At 43.5% G+C, this 24,244-nt stretch overlaps 1 protein-coding gene across 2 annotated transcripts in view; it reads left to right on the forward strand.

Annotated features, from left to right (window-relative positions):
- sec16b (SEC16 homolog B, endoplasmic reticulum export factor) overlaps positions 1-23,737 on the forward strand; it is a 34,700-nt gene extending 10,963 nt beyond the window's left edge. The window contains exons 11-26 of one of the 2 annotated variants that reach the window (XM_039002761.1): positions 197-293; positions 500-645; positions 2,542-2,639; positions 3,335-3,416; positions 3,673-3,790; positions 5,509-5,620; positions 9,748-9,853; positions 10,084-10,221; positions 16,811-16,930; positions 19,086-19,170; positions 19,574-19,855; positions 20,048-20,076; positions 20,399-20,578; positions 20,863-20,967; positions 22,480-22,591; positions 23,076-23,737. In XM_039002761.1, the coding sequence (XP_038858689.1) occupies positions 197-293; positions 500-645; positions 2,542-2,639; positions 3,335-3,416; positions 3,673-3,790; positions 5,509-5,620; positions 9,748-9,853; positions 10,084-10,221; positions 16,811-16,930; positions 19,086-19,170; positions 19,574-19,855; positions 20,048-20,076; positions 20,399-20,578; positions 20,863-20,967; positions 22,480-22,591; positions 23,076-23,083 (1,818 nt within the window). In that variant the 3' untranslated portion in view covers positions 23,084-23,737. Of the gene's footprint in view, positions 1-196; positions 294-499; positions 646-2,541; positions 2,640-3,334; positions 3,417-3,672; positions 3,791-5,508; positions 5,621-9,747; positions 9,854-10,083; positions 10,222-16,810; positions 16,931-19,085; positions 19,171-19,573; positions 19,856-20,047; positions 20,077-20,398; positions 20,579-20,862; positions 20,968-22,479; positions 22,731-23,075 lie in introns of those variants that run through there. The other variant, XM_039002760.1, reaches the window with a different exon arrangement.
- The last annotated feature ends 507 nt before the right edge of the window (positions 23,738-24,244 follow it).

Consider the following 24,244-nt stretch of genomic DNA (forward strand, 5'->3'; position numbering starts at 1 on the left):
GTGTACTATACATCTCCTCACACTCTTATAGTAGGTGTACTATATATCTCCTCACACTCTTATAGTAGGTGAAAACCCTTTTGTCTTAGCACTCTTGAAATCTCAAGAGTTGGCCAAGATGGTCCAAAACTAAACTAAACGCCCAGATACTCATTCTAACATTGCCTTACTTTTTTATCTCCCTGGATTCATTCAGCGTATCGTTGGTTCAGACATAGCAGAGCTGCTGATGAGGAACTCTCAGGGCCATGGTGGTTCAGGGGGAAGTGAATCAGAGGCCCCTACACTCATAGGTAAAACCTTTTTTTATAGCGTCTGCTAAATGGCATATATAGGTAAAGGACTCTACACCACACGTACTGAGGAAGACATGTTGTTTTTTGTCTGTTGGACATGTTGCTATGAGTTAAAAAATAAATCAAACAAAGCTTGTAAATAATTGCAAATGATATCTAAGTGAGTCCTGGCCTTTTTTTCACTTTTTATACCACCCTCATAGACCTGAGTGAGGGACCCAGTCCTGAGACAGACCCCTTGGATGGAGCAGATCTGTTGACAGGGACAGCCACTAGTGCCTGTACGGCTGAGTCCACAGAGAAGGACATGCAGGGATACACCAAGCTTCTCCTGGCTGGACGGAAGAAGGTCAGGGTGATCTCTTGAACAACATATAATAATATATTTTAAAATGGTAAAGTAATCTCCTATTTATTCTGAAATGAATAGATAGTGTCTATGATTAACACCACGGAGACAGCATAGTGATAGCTGTCTGACTAATGTTATACCAGGGCTATCCTCTTACTCCTCCAACACTGACCCCTGAGCCTGTGTTCTTCTACAACTTCTCCATATCTCTTCCATGTTCTTTCACACTTCCTTCACCCCTGCCTATGCCTCGCCCATAACTCTCCCACTCCTCCCCCACACCTCATGTCTCCTCCAGATACTTCAGTTCTGGGACAATGTAAAGTCCATGGAGAACAAGAGCACCTCCTCCCAGCTGCCCACTGCACTGAGGCTAGGAAACACTGTCACCACCGATAAATCCACAATAATTGAGAATTTCAATAAGCATTTTTCTACGGCTGGCCATGCTTTCCACCTGGCTACCCCTACCCTGGTCAACAGCCCTGCACCCCCCACAGCAACTTGCCCAAGCCTCCCCCATTTCTCCTTCACCCAAATTCAGTTAGCTGATGTTCTGAAAGAGTTGAAAAATCTGGACCCCTACAAATCAGCTGGGCTAGACAATCTAGACCCTCTCTTTCTAAAATTATCCGCCGAAATTGTTGCAACCCCTATTACTAGCCTGTTCAACCTCTCTTTCGTATCGTCTGAGATTCCCAAAGATTGGAAAACTTCCGCGGTCATCCCCTTCTTCAAACCGATCGCTGCCCGCACCTGCCCCGCCCGTCCAGCATTACTACTCTGGACGGTTCTGACTTAGAATATGTGGACAACTACAAATACCTAGGTGTCTGGTTAGACTGTAAACTCTCCTTCCAGACTCACGCAACAAAGCAACTTTCATTCATACTGCCAAACATACCCTCGTAAAACTGACTATCCTACCGATCCTCGACTTCGGTGATGTCATCTATAAAATAGCCTCCAACACTCTACTCAACAAACTGGATGCAGTCTATTACAGTGCCATCCATTTTGTCACCAAAGCCCCATATACTACCCACCACTGCGACCTGTATGCTCTCGTTGGCTGGCCCTCGCTTCATATTCGTCGCAAACCCACTGGCTCCAGGTCATCTATAAGTCTTTGCTACGTAAAGCCCCGCCTTATCTCAGCTCACTGGTCACCATAGCAGCACCCACCCGTAGCACGCACTCCAGCAGGTATATTTCACTGGTCACCTCCAAAGCCAATTCCTCCTTTGGCCACCTTTCCTTCCAGTTCTCTGCTGCCAATGACTGGAACGAATTGCAACTTTAAGCATCAGCTGCCAGAGCAGCTCACAGATCACTGCACCTGTACATAGCCCATCTGTACATAGCCCATCCAACTACCTCATCCCCATATTGTTATATATTTCTTTTGCTCCTTTGCACCCCAGTATCTCTACTTGCACACTCATCTTCTGCACATCTATCACTCCAGTGTTAATTGCTAAATTGTAATTATTTTGCCACTACGGCCTATTTATTGCCTTACCTCCCTAATCTTACCTCATTTGCACACACTGTATATAGATGTTTTTATATTGTGTTATTGACTGTACGTTTGTTTATTCCATGTGTAACTCTGTGTTGTTGTTTGTGTTGCACTGCTTTGCTTTATCTTGGCCAGGTCGCAGTTGTAAATGAGAACTTGTTCTCAATTGGCCTACCTGGTTAAATAAAGGTGAAATAAAAAGGCTCAGGCTTGAGTTTCACAGAGTTTTGCCTCCCCGTGCCTCCCCAACTGTTCCTTCACCCCTCCCTAAGCCTCCTCATCCCTCCCCAAACCTCCCCTATGCCTTCTCCCACGGTTCCTCCGCCCCTCACTCACATCTCCTCCACACCTCCTTTATGGTTCTTTCACAGGAGGCCCTCGAGTCGGCCATGAAGAGTGGACTGTGGGGCCACGCCCTGTTCCTGGCCAGCAAGATGGACAACAGGTCCTATACCACTGTGTTGAACAGGTAAGCGCATGGGGCAACATTATCTTTGAGACAATACAGTGCTTTTAGAGATAATTCACTATTGATCCAAGGTTAGTGGGTTGGGTGTACATGGGGGGGGGGGGGGGGGGGGGGTAAGGAATAGGGGAAGACTGCGGGAATGAGGAGTGAAGCTTGGGGTGAGGGATAGGGACGGGGAGGATGGAGGAATGCTTGGTCTCATGGCAGATCATTGGTCTGGACCTCACGCAGTTTGTTTGCAGTTCTGTGGGAAAAATCCACATCCTCACTTACATGATCTGATGGTCGGTGTCGGGGTTGTCAACATACTCAGCACACAGCGCAGTGTTTCATATACCATTACATATTCAGTATTTCGGTAGGCGTTTCTTTTTTGTAATATTTTACTTGACTTTTTTTTCAATAAACAAAAAACATGAGCTTTTCTATTTCTATTACCCTGAACAGGGTTGGATTTTTCCATGTACAGTGTAACCTTACATGTTCATATCAATTACATATTAATATCACATTACATATTCAGTATTCTGAATTTCCATTTCGTGGGTGGTTCTATTTGCAGCACTCAGTGACTGGAACTATGCAGGGGCGGGATTTTTTCCATGTACAATGACCTTACATATTCATATCTATTACATATAAATATTGAATATTACATATTTAATATTTCCATGACGTGGTCATCTCTATGGCAGGTTTACAGGCCAGCTAGCTCCCAACGACCCCCTACAGACCCTGTTTCAAATGCTCTCTGGAAGGATCCCTGCTGTTTCCACGGTAAAACAATGCTTAATAAATACATAAACATACCACAGTACAATAGTTGTCTATTCTATTGTGCCCTTCCTTGTGTAATTGGGGCTGGTCTTGGCACATTTACTGTAGTTGACCAGTTCATGTTTTCAGTGGCTGTTATGTTTATTGTACTGTAGTTGGTAATTATGCTAACAACGTACAGTACATTTACAGTATTTTGCACCAAATTGTAATATAAAAATCTGGTAATAGACTGACAGTGTGTGTGTGTCCTCAGTGCTGTGGAAGTGACAAATGGAGAGACTGGGAGCCTCACCTGGCCGTCATGCTGTCCAATGAGACGGGAGATCCAATCGGGCACCAGAAGAGCATCATTACCATGGGAGACACGCTAGGTATACACGCACGCACATACACACGCATACATACATACAGTTGAAGTCAGAAGTTTACATACACTTAGGTTGGAGTCATTAAAACTTGTTTTCAACCACTCCACAAATTTCTTGTAAACGAACTATAGTTTTGGCAAGTTGGATAGGACATATACTTTGTGCATGACACAAGTCATTTTTCCAACAATTGTTTACAGACAGATTATTTCACTTATAATTCAATGTATCACAATTCCAGTGGGTCAGAAGTTTACATACACTAAGTTGACTGTGCCTTTAAACAGCTTGGAAAATTCCAGAAAATGATGTCATGGCTTTAGAAGCTTCTGATAGGCTAACTGACATAATTTGAGTCAATTGGAGGTGTACCTGTGGATGTATTTCAAGGCCTACCTTCAAACTCAGTGCCTCTTTGCTTGACATCATGGGAAACTCAAAAGAAATAAGCTAAGACCTCAGAATTTTTTTTTAGACCTCGACAAGTCTGGTTCATCCCTGGGAGCAATTTCCAAATGCTTGAAAGTACCACGTTCATCTGTACAAACAACAGTACGCAAATATAAACACCATGGGACCATGCAGCCGTCATACCGCTCAGGAAGGAGACGGGTTCTGTCTACTTTAGTTGAACGTACTTTGGTGCGAAAAGTGCAAATCAATCCCAGAACAGCAGCAAAGGACCTTGTGAAGATGCTGGAGGAAACCGGTACAAAAGTATCTATATCCACAGTAAAACGAGTCCTATATCAACATAACCTGAAAGGCCGTTCAGCAAGGAAGAAGCCACTGCTCTAAAACCGGCATAAAAAAGCCAGACTACGGTTTGCAACTGCACATGGGGACAAAGATCGTACTTTTTGGAGAAATGTCCTCTTGTCTGATGAAACAAAAATATAACTTTTTGGCCATAATGACCATCATTATGTTTAAAGGAAAAAGGGGGAGGCTTGCAAGCCGAAGAACACCATCCTATCCGTGAAGCACAGGGGTGGCAGCATCATGTTGTGGGGGTGCACTTGTGCACTACACAAAATAGATGGCATCATGAGGGAGGAAAATTATGTGGATATATTGAAGCAACATCTCAAGATATCAGTCAGGAAGTTAAAGCTTGGTCGCAAATGGGTCTTCCAAATGGTCATTGACCCCAAGCATACTTCCAAAGTTGTGGCAAAATGGCTTAAGGACAACAAAGTCAAGGTATTGGAGTGGCCATCACAAGCCCTGACCTCAATTCTATAGAAAACGTTTGACCCAAGTTAAACAATTTAAAGGCAATGCTACCAAATACTAATTGAGTGTATGTAAACTTCTGACCCACTGGGAATGTGATGAAAGAAATAAAAGCTGAAATAAATAATTCTCTCTACTAATATTCTGACATTTCACATTCTTAAAATTAAGTGGTGATCCTAACTGACATAAGACAGGGAATTTTTACTAGGATTAAATGTCAGGAATTGTGAAAAACTGAGTTTAAATGTATTTGGCTAAGGTGTATGTAAACTTTCGACTTCAACTGTACATACACACACACAGACATACACACACACACACACAGACACACACACACATTTCTACTTGAATATAGTGGCTGTGTTTCTATTCTCCTCAAAGGTTTTGTCTGAGTCCCAAATCGTGCCATTTTTCCTATATAGTGCACTATATAGGAAATATGGTGCCATTTGTTACATAACCTTAGTGTTGTCTCTCCCCAGCCTCCAGAGGGCTGTTACATGCTGCTCATATCTGCTATCTGACAGCTTACGCTCCTTTTGGCGTCTACACAGCCAAGACCGAGAGACTGGTGCTTCTGGGCAACTGCAACAGGTGAGCTCAGCTGTAATATGACCCATATTCTATTAACGCTCCTTTCACTTGTCATCTTTCTGGGTGGTGATCCCCTCTTTCACTCTTATGTCTTCCTAACGACTGGGAATGTCCTCTGGGACTCACTGTTGAACAGCACAGCAACAGTTATTTGAGACGCAACCAATCTCGCACCATGAATAGAAAGGAGCTGCTTGTGTTGGAAGAAGAGGACACCTATTTTTAAATTGGGTTATACAGTTATAGTTCCTGATTGCGGGTATCAGTATTTGGGTGATCCCTGTAATGTTTTCTTAACAAGGTGTCCTCTGGGACTCACAGTAGAACAGCACAGCAATGCATTTGTAACGAGTGCACTGGGAGTCAGGAAGCAAGCTCAGGGAGTGCATAATTTAATAAACAGATGAACGAAACACGAACAATGCACAGACAGGAAACTGAAACAATAACGCTTGGGGAAGGAACCAAAGGGAGTGACATATACCCCCCCCCCCCCCCCCTTTGACATATACCCCCTCCCCGGCGCATTCGGCTCCAGACGCAGGACGCCGGCCAAAGGGACAATTCCGGGGATCAGGAGTGGACCGGTCGCCTCCGCAGAGGCGCAGAAACCTGACGAACCGGCTGAGGCGTGAGAGCCTGATGAGCCGGCTGAGACCTCCCCGGTTGCCTCGGGCGAGGCACTGGAGCCTATTGAGCCCGCTGAGGTATGGAGACCCGTCGAACCAGCTGAGGCAGGGGAAGCCGACAAACCGGCTGAGGCCTCCCAGGTAGCTCCGGTTCGGACACCCAGACCCGACATCACCTCCAACACAAAAACAAATACAGATTAAAAGCCCTCCTGATGCTTCCCTTTGGTGAGGCGTTATTCTGTAAAGAGTACACTGGGAGTCGGGAAGCAAGTTCAGGGAGTGCATAATTGAATAAACAAATGAACGAAACACAAACAACTCACAGACAGTTAACTGAAACAGAAACAATAATGCCTGGGGAAGGAAGCAAAGGGAGTGACGTATATAGGGAAAGTAATCAGGGAAGTGATGGAGTCCAGGTGAGTCTGATGACGCGCAGGTGCGCATAACGATGGTGACAGATGTGCGCCATAACAAGCAGCCTGGTGACCTAGAGGCCGGAGAGGGAGCACAAGTGACAGTCTTGCCATGCTGAAAGGAAACGAGCTGCTAATTTTGGAAAAGCAGAATAGGGACGTCATGCACCCAATTCTTAGTGGTATACACGATGGAGGTATCGATGTGAGGGGGATGCCCCTATAGGCATGAAAGTAATAGCTATTGATTGCGGGAACTAATGCCACAACATAATGCTGCTATTATCGTAGCATGACTGGTATGAAAACTACTTCGTCCTACTTAAAGGCCCAGCACAGCCAAAAACTAGATTTCCTGTTTTATACACTGCCTTCGGAAAGTATTCAGACCCCTTGACTTTTTCCACATTTTATTACATTAGTGTTATTCTAAAATTGATTAAATAAAAATAAAAAACTCTTTGTAATCTACTCACAATACCCCATAATGACGAAGCAAAAACAGGTTTTTAGATTTGTATTAAAAATAAAAAAAATACCTTATTTACATAGGTATTCAGATCCTTTGCTATGAGACTCTAAATTGAGCTCAGGTGCATCCTGTTTCCATTGATCATCCTTGAGATGTTTCTTGACTTGATTGGAGTCCACCTGTGGTAAATTCAATTGATTGGACATGATTTGGAAAGGCACACACCTGTCTATATAAGGTCCCACAGTTGACTGTCCATGTCATAACAAAAACTAACCCATGAGGTCAAAGGAATTGTGCGTAGAGTTCCGAGACAGGATTGTGTCGTGGCACAGATCGGGGGAAGGGTACCAAAACATTTCTGCAGCATTGAAGGTCCCCAAGAACACAGTGACCTCCATCATTCTTAAATGGAAGAAGATTGAAACCACCAAGACTCTTCCTAGAGCTGGCCGCTTGGCCAAACTGAGCAATCGGGGGAGAAGGGCCTAGGTCAGTGAGGTGACCAAGAACCCGATGGTCACTCTGACAGAGCTGTAGAGTTCCTCTGTGGAGATGGGAGAACCTTCCAGAAGGACAACCATCTCTGCAGCACTCCACCAGTCAGGCTTTTATGGTAGACTGGCCAGACAGAAGCCACTCCTCAGTAAAAGGCACATGACAGCCCGCTTGGAGTTTGCCAAAAGGCACCTAAAGACTCTCAGACAAAGATTGAACTCTTTTGCCTGAATACCAAGCGTCACGTCGGAGGAAACCTGGCACCATCTCGACGGTGAAGCATGGTGGTGGCAGCATCCTGCTGTGGGGATGTTTTTCAGCGGTAGGGACTGGGAGACTAGTCAGGATCGAGGCAAAGTTTTTTTAATTTTTATTTTATTTTTATTTTTTAAAAATAAATATATTTTACCCCCTTTTCTCCCCAATTTTCGTGGTATCCAATCGCTAGTAATTACTATCTTGTCTCATCGCTACAACTCCCGTACGGGCTCGGGAGAGACGAAGGTCGAAAGCCATGCGTCCTCCGAAGCACAACCCAACCAAGCCGCACTGTTTCTTAACACAGCGCGCCTCCAACCCGGAAGCCAGCCACACCAATGTGTCGGAGGAAACACCGTGCACCTGGCCCCCTTGGTTAGCGCACACTGCGCCCGGCCCGCCACAGGAGTCGCTGGAGCGCGATGAGACAAGGATATCCCTACCGGCCAAACCCTCCCTAACCCGGACGACGCTAGGCCAATTGTGCGTCGCCCCACGGACCTCCCGGTCGCGGCCGGCTGCGACAGAGCCTGGGCGCGAACCCAGAAACTCTGGTGGCCTAGACCACTGCGCCACCCGGGAGGTCGAGGCAAAGTTTAACGGAGCAAAGTACAAAGAGATTCTTAATGAAAACCTGCTCCAGAGTGCTCAGGACCTCAGACTGGGGCGAAAGTTCACCTTCCAATAGGACAATGACCCTATGCACACTGCCAAGACAACGCAGGAGTAACAAGCCTCTGAATGTCCTTGAGTGGCCCAGCCAGAGCCCGGACTTGAACCCTATCTAACATCTCTGTAGAGACCTGAAAATAGCTGTGCAGCGACACCCATCCAACCTGACAAAGCTTGAGAGGATCTGCAGAGAAGAATGGAAGACTCTCCAAGTACAGGTGTGCCAAGCTTTTATCATCATACCCAAGAAGACTTGAGGCTGTAATCGCTTCCAAAGGTGCTTCAACAAAGCTCTGAGTAAAGGGTCTGAATAGTTATGTAAATGTGGTATTTCAGTTTTTTAAAATTTATAATACTGTTTTTGCTTTGTCATTATGCGGTATGGCGAGTAGATTAATGAGGGGGAAAAACAATTTAATAAATGTTAGAATAAGGCTGTAACATAACTAAATGTGGAAACCCTGAGTTAATAGACCAATAAGAGTTCTAAACCTTTCTGTCAACAGGGTTCAGTTTTCCCCTCCCCACTCAGACAGCTCCCAGACAGTCATATCAAAATTCTTGCTTGAGAAATTGCTCTTTGCTAATAATCAATTTATGTTCGTTTTTAGCATTTTAATTAAAAACAATCACAGTAAGGTAGTTAATTGTTACCCAGAAATCATTTGATATTGAGATTAACACGGTTTTAAAGTAACTGTCTAGTGTTTCCAGATGAAACTGTCTAGTGTTTCTATGAAATATTACTTATAATTAATAAAAATATGAGTGAAATAGTTTTCCTTCCAAACGTTTTTAATTAAGTATGTTAAAAAGCAGCTTTTCTGTGTTGGAATGGTGTGGGCGTACCCCAACAACAGAATGGTGTGGGTGTATACAGGCTCTTAAAATGACATGTTCTATGAGGAAACGGTGTTGTTGAGACAAGTTTGAGGTGGGATATTTGAAGTGTTTTTTTTGTATGCTTTGGCCAAAAATACGAATATAGGACAAGTCAACAACATTATTTGGGTATGAGTTAACAGAATATGGACTTTTAAAAGTGAGATTTTCACTGGACAGTTACTTTAAGACTTAGTAGGGAAGCTAGTAGGTAGCAAGTAGTAGTAGTCCCAATGGTAACTTTTTAATGTTTAAAACAACTTCTGCTAAGAACTGAATGTATTTCCTCCCCTACAGTCTGCCATTCAAAGAGTTTGCTCAGAATTCTGCCATTCGGTGCACAGAGTTATTCGAGTACTGCCAGAGACTTGGAGATAAATTCTTCTGTATCCCCCCCTTCCAGGTAGTTTATATTAATTTTTTTGTGCTTTTTTATGACTAGTATGATTCGTCCATAATTTGCCAGATTTGGAACTCATAAGCCAGTACAGAGTTTTGATTCCATCGGTATTTTGTTATTAAGCTTTCTCTAGTCCAGGACACAGTGAAATTATGTTTAGCTTTTTCCATGTGGCTACCGTAGATTGTGCTGTTGTGTTGTTGTCTTGTTACAACCTGTTGTGTCATTCCCAGGTGTATAAGTTCCTGTATGCGTGTCGTCTGCTGGATGCTGGGCTGGCGTCCCAGGCCTTCCACTACTGTGAGGTGATAGGGATGTCTTTACTCAGACTGCAGGAGCCCAGCATGGTGCTGCTGGGGGAGCTTATCAAGGTAGAACACTTTATGATGATACTCTGACAAATACACATCATCAAATGTATTTATATAGCCCTTCTTACATCAGCTGATATATCAAAGTGCTGTACAGAAACCCAGCCTAAAACCCCAAACCACAAGCAATGCAGGTGTAGAAGTACGGTGGCTATGAAAAACTCCCTAGAAAGGCCAAAACCTAGGAAGAAACCTAGAGAGGAACCAGGCTATGAGGGGTGGCCAGTCCTTTTCTGGCTGTGCCGGGTGGAGATTATAACAGCACATGGCCAAGATGTTCAAATGTTCATAAATGAACAGCATGGTCAAATAATAATAATCACAGTAGTTGTCGAGGGTGCAACAAGTCATCACCTCAGGAGTAAATGTCAGTTGGCTTTTCATAGCTAATCATTAAGAGTATCTCTACCGCTCCTGCGGTCTCTAGAGAGTTGAAAACAGCAGGTCTGGGACAGGTAGCACGTCCGGTGAACAGGTCAGGGTTCCATAGCCGCAGGCAGAACAGTTGAAACTGGAGCAGTAGCACGGCCAGGTGGACTGGGGACAGCAAGGAGTCATCATGCCAGGTAGTCCTGAGGCATGGTCCTAGGGCTCAGGTCCTCCTCCGAGAGAGAGAAAGACAGAGAGAACTAGAGAGAGCATACTTAAATTCACACAGGACACCAGATAAGACAGGAGAAATACTCCAGATATAACAGACTGTCCCTAGCCCCCCGACACAAACTACTGCAGCATAAATACTGGAGGCTGAGACAGGAGGGGTCAGGAGACACTGTGGCCCCATCCGATGATACCCCCGGACAGGGCCAAACAGGCAGGAATATCTTCAACCACCAACTTACCATCCTGAGACAAGGCAGAGTAAAGCCCACAAAGATCTCCGCCACGGCACAACCCAAGGGGGGGCACCAACCCAGACAGGAAGACCACGTCAGCAACTCAACCCACTCAAATGACGCACCCCTCCTAGGGACGGCATGGAAGAGCACCAGTAAGCGAGTGACTCAGCCCCTGTAATAGGGTTAGAGGCAGAGAATCCCAGTGGAGAGAGGGGAACCGGCCAGGCAGAGAGAGCAAGGGCGGCTCGTTGCTCCAGAGCCTTTCCGTTCACCTTCACACTCCTGGGCCAGACTACACTCAATCATATGACCCACTGAAGAGATGAGTCTTCAGTAAAGACTTAAAGTTTGAGACCGAATCTGTGTCTCTCACATGGGTAGGCAGACCATTCCATAAAAATGGAGCTCTATAGGAGAAAGCCCTACCTCCAGCTGTTTGCTTAGAAATTCTAGGGACAATTAGGAGGCCTGTGTCTTGTGACCGTAATGTACGTGTAGGTATGTACGGCAGGACCAAATCGGAAAGATAGGTAGGAGCAAGCCCATGTAATGCTTTGTAGGTTAGCAGTAAAACCTTGAAATCAGCCCTTGCCTTAACAGGAAGCCAGTGTAGGGAGGCTAGCACTGGAGTAATTATGATCACATTTTTTGATTCTAGTCAGGATTCTAGCAGCCGTATTTAGCACTAACTGAAGTTTATTTAGTGCTTTATCCGGGCAGCCGGAAAGTAGAGCATTGCAGTGGTCTAACCTAGAAGTAACAAAAGCATGGATACATTTTTCTGCATCATTTTTGGACAGAAAGTTTCTGATTTTTGCAATGTTACATAGATGGAAAAAAGCTGTCCTTGAAACAGTCTTGATATGTTCGTCAAAAGAGAGATCAGGGTCCAGAGTAACGCCGAGGTCCTTCACAGTTTTATTTGAGATGACCGTACAACCATCAAGATTCATTGTCAGATTCAACAGAAGATCGCTTTGTTTCTTGGGACCTAGAACAAGCATCTCTGTTTTGTCCGAGTTTAAAAGTAGAAAGTTTGCAGCCATCCACTTCCTTATGTCTGAAACACAGGCTTCTAGGGAGGGCAATTCTGGGGCTTCACCATGTTTCATTGAAATGTACAGCTGTGTGTCCTCCGCATAGCAGTGAAAGTTAACATTATGTTTTCGAATGACATCCCCAAGAGGTAAAATATACAGTGAAAACAATAGTGGTCCTAAAACGGAACCTTGAGGAACACCGAAATATACAGTTGATTTGTCAGAGGACAAACCATTCACAGAGACAAATTGATATCTTTCCGACAGATAAGATCTAAACCAGGCCAGAACCTGTCCGTGTAGACCAATTTGGGTTTCCAATCTCTCCAAAAGAATGTGGTGATCGATGGTATCAAAAGCAGCACTAAGGTCTAGGAGCACGAGGACAGATGCAGAGCCTCGGTCCGACGCCATTAAAAGGTCATTTACCACCTTCACAAGTGCAGTCTCAGTGCTATGATGGGGTCTAAAACCAGACTGAAGCATTTCGTATACATTGTTTGTCTTCAGGAAGGCAGTGAGTTGCTGCGCAACAGCCTTTTCTAAAATTTTAGAGAGGAATGGAAGATTCGATATAGGCCGATTGTTTTTTATATTTTCTGGGTCAAGGTTTGGCTTTTTCAAGAGAGGCTTTATTACTGCCACTTTTAGTGAGTTTGGTACACATCCGGTGGATAGAGAGCCATTTCTTATGTTCAACATAGGAGGGCTAAGCACAGGAAGCAGCTCTTTCAGTAGTTTAGTTGGAATAGGGACCAGTATGCAGCTTGAAGGTTTAGAGGCCATGATTATTTTCATCATTGTGTCAAGAGATATAGTACTAAAACCCTTGAGTGTCTCCCTTGATCCTAGGTCCTGGCAGAGTTGTGCAGACTCAGGACAACTGAGCTTTGGAGGAATACGCAGATTTAAAGAGGAGTCCGTAATTTGCTTTCTAATGATCATGATCTTTTCCTCAAAGAAGTTCATGAATTTATTACTGCTGAAGTGAAAGCAATCCTCTCTTGGGGAATGCTGCTTTTTAGTTAGCTTTGCGACGGTATCAAAAATACATTTCGGATTGTTCTTATTTTCCTCAATTAAGTTGGAAAAATAGGATGATCGAGCAGCAGTGAGGGCTCTTCGATACTGCACGGTACTCTCTTTCCAAGCTAGTCGGAAGAGTTCCAGTTTGGTGTGGCGCCATTTCCGTTCCAATTTTCTAGAAGCTTGCTTCAGAGCTCGGGTATTTTCTGTATACCAGGGAGCTAGTTTTTTATGACAAATGTTTTTAGTTTTTAGGGGTGCAACTGCATCTAGGGTATTGCGCAAGGTTAAATTGAGTTCCACAGTTAGGTGGTTAACTGATTTTTGTCCTCTGACGTCCTTGGGTAGGCAGAGGGAGTCTGGAAGGGCATCAAGGAATCTTTGGGTTGTCTGAGAATTTATAGCACGACTTTTGATGCTCCTTGGTTGGGGTCTGACCAGATTATTTGTTGCGATTGCAAACGTAATAAAATGGTGATCCGATAGTCGAGGGTTATGAGGAAAAACATTAAGATCCATAACATTAGGTCCAGAGTATGACTGTGTCAGTGAGTAGGTCCAGAGACATGTTGGACAAAACCCACTGAGTCGATGATGGCTCCGAAAGCCTTTTGGAGTGGGTCTGTGGACTTTTCCATGTGAATATTAAAGTCACCAAAAATTTGAATATTATCTGCTATGACTACAAGGTCCGATAGGAATTCAGGGAACTCAGTGAGGAACGCTGTATATGGCCCAGGAGGCCAGTAAAACAGTAGCTATAAAAAAGTGATTGGGTAGGCTGCATAGATTTCATGACTAGAAGCTCAAAAGACGAAAACGTAGTTTTTTTTGTTGTAAATTGAAATTTGCTATCGTAAATGTTAGCAACACCTCCGCCTTTGCGGGATGCACCAGGGATATGGTCACTAGTGTAACCAGCAGGTGAGGCCTCATTGAACACAGTCAATTCATCAGGCTTAAGCCATGTTTCAGTCAGGCCAATCACATCAAGATTATGATCAGTGATTAGTTCTGTAACGACCCTGGGTTTATAAGCGTGGAAATCGACTCTGCCGCACGAGCATGCTTTTGCGGCACAGTCGATAGCGCGCCGGGCCTCGGGCTAGAAGGGCGAGGGTTCGAGACCTGCTCCCTGCCTGTTTCATTACCTTGGTGTCAGAAGTGATCGGACCTTGCATCCACGACAGTGCGTGTGCTTGGCCGGTGAGCGCGTTCCTGTAAGACGTAGAGTCGCAAGCTAGCGGGAGGACGCGCTCTTTGAAAGGAGGGAGTAGTGTTACGACACTGGCATTATAAGCGCGGAAATCGACTCTGCCGCACGAGCATGCTTTTGCGGCACAGTCGATAGCGCGCCGGAACTCGGGCTAGAAGGTCGAGGGTTCGAGACCTGCTCCCTGCTGTTTCATTACAGTTCATTGATTATAACTGCCTTTGAAGTGAGGTATCTAACATTAAGTAGCCCTATTTTGAGATGTGAGGTATCACGATCTCTTTCAATAATGGCAGGAATGGAGGAGGTCTTTATTCTAGTGAGATTGCTAAGGCGAACACCGCCATGTTTAGTTTTGCCCAACCTAGGTCGAGGCACAGACTCGGTCTCAATGGGGATAGCTGAGCTGACTACACTGACTGTGCTAGTGGCAGACTCCACTAAGCTGGCAGGCTGGCTAACAGCCTGCTGCCTGGCCTGCACCCTATTTCATTGTGGAGCTAGGGGAGTTAGAGCCCTGTCTATGTTCGTAGATAAGATGAGAGCACCCCTCCAGCTAGGATGGAGTCAGTCACTCCTCAACAGGCCAGGCTTGGTCCTGTTTGTGGGTGAGTCCCAGAAAGAGGGCCAATTATCTACAAATTCTATCTTTTGGGAGGGGCAGAAAACAGTTTTCAACCAGCGATTGAGTTGTGAGACTCTGCTGTAGAGCTCATCACTCCCCCTAACTGGGAGGGGGCCAGAGACAATTACTCGATGCCGACACATCTTTCTAGCTGATTTACACGCTGAAGCTATGTTGCGCTTGGTGACCTCTGACTGTTTCATCCTAACATCGTTGGTGCCGACGTGGATAACAATATCTCTATACTCTCTACACTCGCCGTTTTAGCTTTAGCCAGCACCATCTTCAGATTAGCCTTAACGTCGGTAGCCCTGCCCCCTGGTAAACAGTGTATGATCGCTGGATGATTTGTTTGAAGTCTAATACTGCGGGTAATGGAGTCGCCAATGACTAGGGTTTTCAATTTGTCAGAGCTAATGGTGGGAGCCTTCGGCGTCTCAAACCCCGTAACGTGAGGAGTAGAGACAAAAAGAAGGCTCGGCCTCTGATTCCGACTCGCTGCTCAATGGGGAGAACCGGTTGAAAGTTTCTGTCTGCTGAATGAGCGACACCGGTTGAGCATTCCTACAGCATTTCCCCCAGAAGGCTCATTGCCTTCTTGAATCATGCAGAAACGGGCAGCGTTTAGGTCATGTAATTGATTCTGTTGGAAAGGGAAGAAATTGTGCTTTACAATGGTATTGACATTACAGTTGATCTGGAAGTATTACGTTTTTGGGGCGCTAAAATAAGGTCAATTGTACGGACCAAGGCGATGTACAAAAGTGAGTGAGTTTACGTTACTACTTAGCTTCGGCTGTTGGAAGTCCTGACGAACCATTTCCAGATAAAACGTCCGGAGTGAAAAAGTTGAGTGAGGGAAAAACTAAAAATATAAACGGTAATTAAAAAGTAAAAACCGTAAAGTTGTCAGGTAGCAAAGTAAGGTTGGCAACAAAACGCGCAGCAGCACGTAAACAAGTCTGCAAGTTGTGACCGGAAATGACTAATGGCTTCTCTCCTGTGTGTAATACATCATATGTAGTACTTCGCCGGTAGGTAGCCTAGCGGTTAAGAGCGTTGGCCCAGTAACGGTAGCTGGTTAGAATCCCTGAACTTACTAGGTGAAAAATCTGTCAATGTGCCGTTGAGCAAGGCACTTAACCATAATTGCTCTGCATAAGAGCGTCTGCCTATCTATGTACTTCCATACATACACTAAACACAGTCTGCAGGGAGAGCTTATAAAAGTAGCGTACTCTGACTTGTACTGTATGTATCATACACACATTTTATGCCATATTGCATTCCTAGTAATATTACTAGGAATGCAATACTAATACTAATAGTATTGCAATAACAATACTAATATTACTACTGTATTACTAGCATTCCTAGTAGTACACTTCAGGGCCTGTATTCATAAAGCATCTCAGAGTAGGAATGCTGATCTAGGATCAGTTTTCAATTTTAGGTCATAATGAATACCATTACATGGACAGGAACGACCTGAGCTCCCGAGTGGCGCAGTGTTCTAAGGCACTGCATCCCAGTGCAAGAGGTGTCACTTCAGTCCTTGGTTTGAATCGAGGCTGAATCGCATCCGGCTGTGATTGGGAGTCCCGTAGGGCGGCGCACAATTACCCCAGAGTTGTCTGGGTTTGGCCGGGGCAGGCCGGCCATTGTAAATAAGAATTTGTTCTTAACCGACTTGCCTAGTTAAATAAAGGTTCAATAAAAAATTAAAAAATGACCTGTTCCAGAGGGTACCAGATTAGGCACTAATGTACAGTAGTGTCTTAAAAACACTGTGTGTGTGTGTGTTAGCTCAGCACTTTCCCTGTTTGTGTGTGTCCACCCCTCCCAGCTGGCAGAGCGTCTGAAGCAGTGTGAGGGAATGGGACAGCTCAGTGACACAGCTGACGACAGGCCTGGACAGGAGCCTGACTGGCTACAGCAGCTGAGATACAGACAGCAGGGCATACAGGTGACCACACCACAATGCATCACCATTGTACTCGTCATGTCTCTCTCTGTCACATTTTCACATGTTCCTCTGTTTGTGTTGGAGATGATTACCTACAGTGGGGCAAAAAAGTATTTAGTCAGCCACCAATTGTGCAAGTTCTCCCACTTAAAAAGATGAGAGAGGCCTGTAATTTTCATCATAGGTACACTTCAACTATGACAGACAAAATGAGAAAAAATAATCCAGAAAATCACATTGTAGGATTTTTAATGAATTTATTTGCAAATTATGTTGGAAAATAAGTATTTGGTCACCTACAAACAAGCAAGATTTCTGGCTCTCACAGACCTGTAACTTCTTCTTTAAGAGGCTCCTCTGTCCTCCACTCGTTACCTGTATTAATGGCACCTGTTTGAACTTGTTATCAGTATAAAAGACACCTGTCCACAACCTCAAACAGTCACACTCCAAACTCCACTATGGCCAAGACCAAAGAGCTGTCAAAGGACACCAGAAACAAAATTGTAGACCTGCACCAGGCTGGGAAGACTGAATCTGCAATAGGTAAGCAGCTTGGTTTGAAGAAATCAACTGTGGGAGCAATTATTAGGAAATGGAAGACATACAAGACCACTGATAATCTCCCTCGATCTGGGGCTCCACGCAAGATCTCACCCCGTGGGGTCAATATGATCACAAGAACGGTGAGCAAAAATCCCAGAACCACACGGGGGGACCTAGTGAATGACCTGCAGAGAGCTGGGACCAAAGTAACAAAGCCTACCATCAGTAACACACTACGCCGCCAGGGACTCAAATCCTGCAGTGCCAGACGTGTCCCCCTGCTTAAGCCAGTACATGTCCAGGCCCGTCTGAAGTTTGCTAGAGAGCATTTGGATGATCCAGAAGAAGATTGGGAGAATGTCATATGGTCAGATGAAACCAAAATAGAACTTTTTGGTAAAAACTCAACTCGTCGTGTTTGGAGGACAAAGAATGCTGAGTTGCATCCAAAGAACACCATACCTACTGTGAAGCATGGGGGTGGAAACATCATGCTTTGGGGCTGTTTTTCTGCAAAGGAACCAGGACGACTGATCCGTGTAAAGGAAAGAATGAATGGGGCCATGTATTGTGAGATTTTGAGTGAAAACCTCCTTCCATCAGCAAGGGCATTGAAGATGAAACGTGGCTGGGTCTTTCAGCATGACAATGATCCCAAACACACCGCCCGGGCAACGAAGGAGTGGCTTCGTAAGAAGCATTTCAAGGTCCTGGAGTGGCCTAGCCAGTCTCCAGATCTCAACCCCATAGAAAATCTTTGGAGGGAGTTGAAAGTCCGTGTTGCCCAGCAACAGCCCCAAAACATCACTGCTCTAGAGGAGATCTGCATGGAGGAATGGGCCAAAATACCAGCAACAGTGTGTGAAAACCTTGTGAAGACTTACAGAAAACGTTTGACCTCTGTCATTGCCAACAAAGGGTATATAACAAAGTATTGAGATAAACTTTTGTTATTGACCAAATACTTATTTTCCACCATAATTTGCAAATAAATTCATTAAAAATCCTACAATGTGATTTTCTGGATTTTTCCCCCTCATTTTGTCTGTCATAGTTGAAGTGTACCTATGATGAAAATTACAGGCCTCTCTCATATTTTTAAGTGGGAGAACTTGCACAATTGGTGGCTGACTAAATACTTTTTTGCCCCACTGTATTTACTGGGTATAAACATCCTTGTATAGAGTTGATTGAATAATGGTAGTAAATGGGACTCACTGTAGTTGGATCTTAAGATTCACCTAAATTGGTATTAGCCTATAATCCACTGGTACTGGTAGGTTGTCAAGTGAGTGAAATTATGTCAGTTGGCACTTTTGTCAAGGTTGCTTAGGTGGTAAGTACTTACTATAGTCCAGCTGGCAAGACTAGACTCAGGTTTCTAACTTGCCTCAGTCAGCACAATGGTTGACCTTACATAGACACTGGTAACATTTGTATTACTACATTAGAATCCCTTTGTACCATTTAAATTATATATTTCAAACAATACCAGACCGTTTGAAATTCTTCAATTGGCTCATATGATCTTAATTGTGTATTTTTTGTCTCTTCCAAAACATTCTCTACACATTATGATGCTATGGTTAAAACGTATCTATTTGCTTAGATGGGGAGCAGTGGTTGTAGTGATACATACCAGTCAGCAGCAGACGGGAGTGCATTGGCCCATGAGGAGAGCAGAGTGTATTCAGGTAAACCTACAGTCCCAGATCATTATTTCAATGGACAATTAATAACAATTTATTGGACTCATATAGCACTTTTCCTGATGCTCAAAGAGGTTACATAGTAAGGGGGAACTCACTTCATCCACTTGGGTGATGTATGGCCACCATTTGTGCCACATCCAGTATTTCTCTGCTCTGTGTCTGTCTGTGTCTGTATGGTGTGGTACCCTCTTATTCCACCTGGGGGGAGTGTCTCATGTATCAGAGTTGCATGATGACTCATCAGAGGGCTCCTCCTATCAACCAGTTGCACAGTGTTTGAACCATGTCCCAGGTCGAAAGTAGTGATTTGATAGGGAATGGGGTGCTATTTGGGACGCACTCCAGTGTTGTAATTTTTGTCTTCACTCCTTTGGTTTCGCTGTAGAATCAGACACCGGTGACCTTTCTGCAAGGGGAGATGACCAGGGACTGGATGCTAAATTCCTCTCCTACAAAGCAGCAGAAGAGCAACAACAACAGCACGTGCAGCCACAGCAGATCAACACCCAGCCTCCGCTGCCGGTCATGGCTTCTAACACTCAGCCTGCAGTGTCACCTGTGGTGGGAGGCCAGGACCACAGTTACTACTACACAGACACTGCACAGCCTCCGCCTCAGCCTTCACCTCAGCATCCTACACTGGACTGTCCTCCTTCAGCAGGGGAAGGTGAGAAAATGGATGAAGGCCCTGGTTTTGATTGATCAAACATACTAGTGATTCAACCCTGTTTCTGGTGGTTTACAATGAAACATGCTCATTTAATGTAACTCCTTTTTACTCATTTTATGAATCTTCTTGCATGTTTCTGTTAACTGTGATATGAGGACCTCATGCTTTGATTTCATTGTATTGTTCTAGGGGCTGATCCTTCTGCTGGCCCAGGCATGGTGAGTGCTCAGGAGAGTTTTATTGGCTACCAAACATACATTACATGTATATACACGAACATACCCCCTATTGGGGCATACAAATTTAATCTCTGTAAAGATTTCCAGTGATTTATTCCTGAGCACCTGCTGTTTCTGTCAGTGGTGCTGTATTTTATATGTAAAACATAAATAAATAAACAAATAAAAACTTTAAAAAAACTGATCAAGCATGTGAAATCGTTTGATAAATGTATTTGTGAGACTCAGATGAGGTCATGCGTCTTGTTTGTGTCCATCGAGATGTCAAATGACAGTCTGTATATCTGTCTGTCCTATGCAGATAGGGGTCCAAATAAATGCTGGCATGATGCCAGTGGCAGAGTATGGTCAGCAGTATGGTCAGCACTATGGCCAGGAGTATGATTATGGAGATCAGCAGGCATGGCAGCAGGGAGGGCACCAGGCCACCATCACGCAGGAGGGCAAGGACTCAGAGCCGGACAAAATCCAACCAAAACAGGTGGGTGGAGCCTGATGCCTGTCGTCATGTCGACAGCATCAGATAAGAACCAGAATTTGTTTTAATAAGCCTCTATCTCTCTCTCTCTCTCTTTCTCTCTCTCTCTCTCTCTCTCTCTCTCTCTCTCTCTCTCTCTCTCTCTCTCTCTCTCTCTCTCTCTCTCTCTCTCTCTCTCTCTGTGTATCTCTGTGTGTCCATCTCTCTCTCTCTCTCTCTCTCTCTGTGTCTCTCTCTCTGTCTCTCTGTCTCTCTCTCTGTCTCTCTCTGTGTCTGTGTCTGATCAGAGCATCAAGTCAGGGTGGTTTAGCGGCTGGTTCAAACACAAACCCAAAGAGGAGCAAAGTGAGGCGTCTCAGGATGCAGACTCAGCTGACCCAGTTCCCACTATGGTAAGGGTCAAGCAGACCTACTGTTAACTCTTAGCTAGCTGTTAGATGGGGGACATAACAGCGTGCGCTGTCAAGTCAGTGATCTCAAGTTTAGGTTTTGTAGTTTACAGTCCAACAAATGATGTCGATGGACATAATACTATTTTGATGATGATGGGCAAGAAAATTATGAACTTAGTTGAAAACAATCTTTTAAAATGAAAAGGATTCTTCAAATTAACCACTAAGGCAGTTTTGGCTATTATTATTATTATGATATTCAGATAATTTGATCTCCTTGTACCTCTCATAAGACCCATTGGAGGTGGTGACGATGTTTAGTTTGAATGTAGACCCATTGAACCTTTTTAATGAAGGTTAGCCACTAGCTCTAAGTAGGGTATGGTATTTGCTGTCCTTTAAGCACTAGCTCTAAGTAGGGTATGGTATTTGCTGTCGTTTAAGTACTAGCTCTAAGTAGGGTATGGTATTTGCTGTCCTTTAAGCACTAGCTCTAAGTAGGGTATGGTATTTGCTGTCGGTCAACCAACTCTTTCCAGTTCAATGGCAATGTTTGCAACACATTCTGCATAAATACGGTAGTTTAGCTATTTTGTTGTCCATAGCATCTGAATTGTACAGCTACGATCCATAAGTTACAATGATAAAGCATAAGCTACAATGATACAATAACTATTTGTGTCATAAATGGTAGAGGTTTAACTACTACTTTCCTGAGAGCATTGTATCATGCAAGTTAGATTAAAACAGTGATTTTTAAAACTTGCTCTAAATATGCCAATAAGTCAAGTCACAAGTAATTTGAAGGATTTTATTGTTTTTTGTTATTAAGTGATAACAGTATATTAAAATGTTTGAGACTAACGGGCTGATAAATTGTTGTAAGTTAAACATAGTTTTTAACAATGCAAATATAACCTACCAATTGTCAAAGTAAAGCTTTTCAGAAACATCTTAAATACATGATTACATAATCAGAAACAAGTAGCTTTCCTTATGTCAATGACAGTAAACTCTCAAAACTCACCATGGAGAAGCTATTGAGTCTATGTATGCCCCTTAAACTGGAGGTTCTGAGAGATAAGCAAACCTAACGTATCCTAGTGCCGTAAAATTAATTTAGTGTAAGGTGGCTGACTTTCCGAGTGATGACTCTTAGTACAGCTGAAGGATCTTAATTTGATCACTCTTTTGTTGCAGATGAGCTTCGTGATTTATATAAATTAATTGAAAATCCGCACTAACACAGGATAAATCAACAGTATTGCACTTTTCATTTAGCCTACTTTTGTCCAGCTAATAGCCTAACCACCGATCAAGCAACATTATGGACTAAACGTTCAAATCCTGTTGCTGCAGGATTATTTTGCTATGACAATACTGGTCAAATTAAGATCCTACATCTGCATCCTTAGTGCCCCTCGGTATGTATTCGTCGGTTACGTCATTGTGCAATACTAGGTCAGTGGGTCTTGGGCGTTAATGTAACATCATTTATGTGTATTTCCTCAGGAGACGCCTCCCACTTCCCTATTTGCTTTCCCTTCCACTACCAACATCCCTGCAACCAATTTTCCTACCCAGCCTGCATCTACTGGTATCAACGCCTTTTCTCGGAAAGCGGGTGAATAACAGGCCGGAATGCATTGGACAACACATAGACTAAAGTTTTTATGTTTTTCTGCAACCACCCACCATACATCATACACCTGTACACATACACAAATCATTAATGATAATAAAATATTTGTGGTGACAATTGATATTGATATTTAATGGATTACTGCATGTTGGAACTGCAGAAATGCATTAATAATGTGCAGAACAGTGTCCAATACTGTCCAGAGTTGTGGACAGGAGGCTGCAAAGCTCACTTATCACTGTATCTAATTCTCCCGGAAGCGAATTTGGGCTGGTTTTCTATTTCTCTTTCACCTACACTTTGATGAAGGCTCTATGCTGAAACATGTTGGAGACTTTACATTTTTTGAACTGCTCTATGCCCTGTAGATAAAGGCTTTTAAAATGTAAAACCCATCTGGAGTGCCTGGAACTTAGACTCGTCAAGCAATTTTACACTCTTTTGTTGGATTTTTCCTGTTTTTCAGATTTTTAATTCCCCACTCCAGAGCGATGGTGGATGTTTTTGTGGGATACTTGTAGTGCTCCCGATATATTGTTTCCTGTCGGGCTGCTCTTGAACCAGACATATTCATGCTGAATGACAACTGTATGCTTGTCTTGGCTAACATGAAATGAGGAATTTTGACTGGTGCTTCTTTTGTAATGAAATACCCAACATGCTCTGCCATATAGTGATAGTGCTTCCATTGATAGTGTTAGTGCTTCGAGTGTTAGTGCCATTGAGTGATTGTCTGAACTTTGGTCTGCTGTAGAATCCTTTCAGTAGTTTTTAAACAACAGAATGAGTACAACAGAGAAATACAAATGGTTTATAACAATGCTTTTTTGTGAATATATTTTTCTCAATCAGAAAACAGTGCTCATGTGCTATTTGACCTGAATACTATTGTATATGAGACATAACCTTGATTTCTATGAGTATCCCTCCCTTTTATCATTATCTAAACTATAGATGAATATGGTTAACTTGTTTAAACTATGGTTTATAATTGTCATATTATTCACAAACAAGTTGTATACAACTTGTTGCTAAATCATTGCTGCCCTTTGAGCTTTGAATCTGGAGCAAAGTATGCATTTCAACCATTGCACTACCCTGCATAACCCTGACAAACTCTGCAACACATACTGTAAAAAAAAACTTTAACCAATCTAATAATACTTTTTAAGTACCATACATTCTGTCATTAATCTAGATAAGTTGCAGCCAAGGAAATGTTTTTCCTATGTCCAACATGAGTGTGATATTCACACACACATACGCACACACACGCCAGCACACACACTCTACACACACATACACTACCGTTCAAAAGTTTGGGGTCACTTAGAAATGTCCTTGTTTTTGAAAGAAAAGCACATTTTTTGTCCGTTAAAATAACATCAAATTGATCAGAAATACAGTGTAGACATTGTTAATGTTGTAAATGACTATTGTAGCTGGAAAACGGCAGATTTTTTATGGAATATCTACATAGGCGTACAGAGGCCCATTATCAGCAACCATCACTCCTGTGTTCCAATGTCACGTTGTGTTAGCTAATCCAAGTTTATCATTTTAATAGGCTAATTGATCATTAGAAAACCATTTTGAAATTATGTTAGCACAGCTGCAAACTGTTGTTCTGATTTA

Source organism: Salvelinus namaycush, chromosome 10 (assembly GCF_016432855.1).
Source record: "Salvelinus namaycush isolate Seneca chromosome 10, SaNama_1.0, whole genome shotgun sequence".
Classification (NCBI taxonomy): Eukaryota; Metazoa; Chordata; class Actinopteri; order Salmoniformes; family Salmonidae; genus Salvelinus; species Salvelinus namaycush.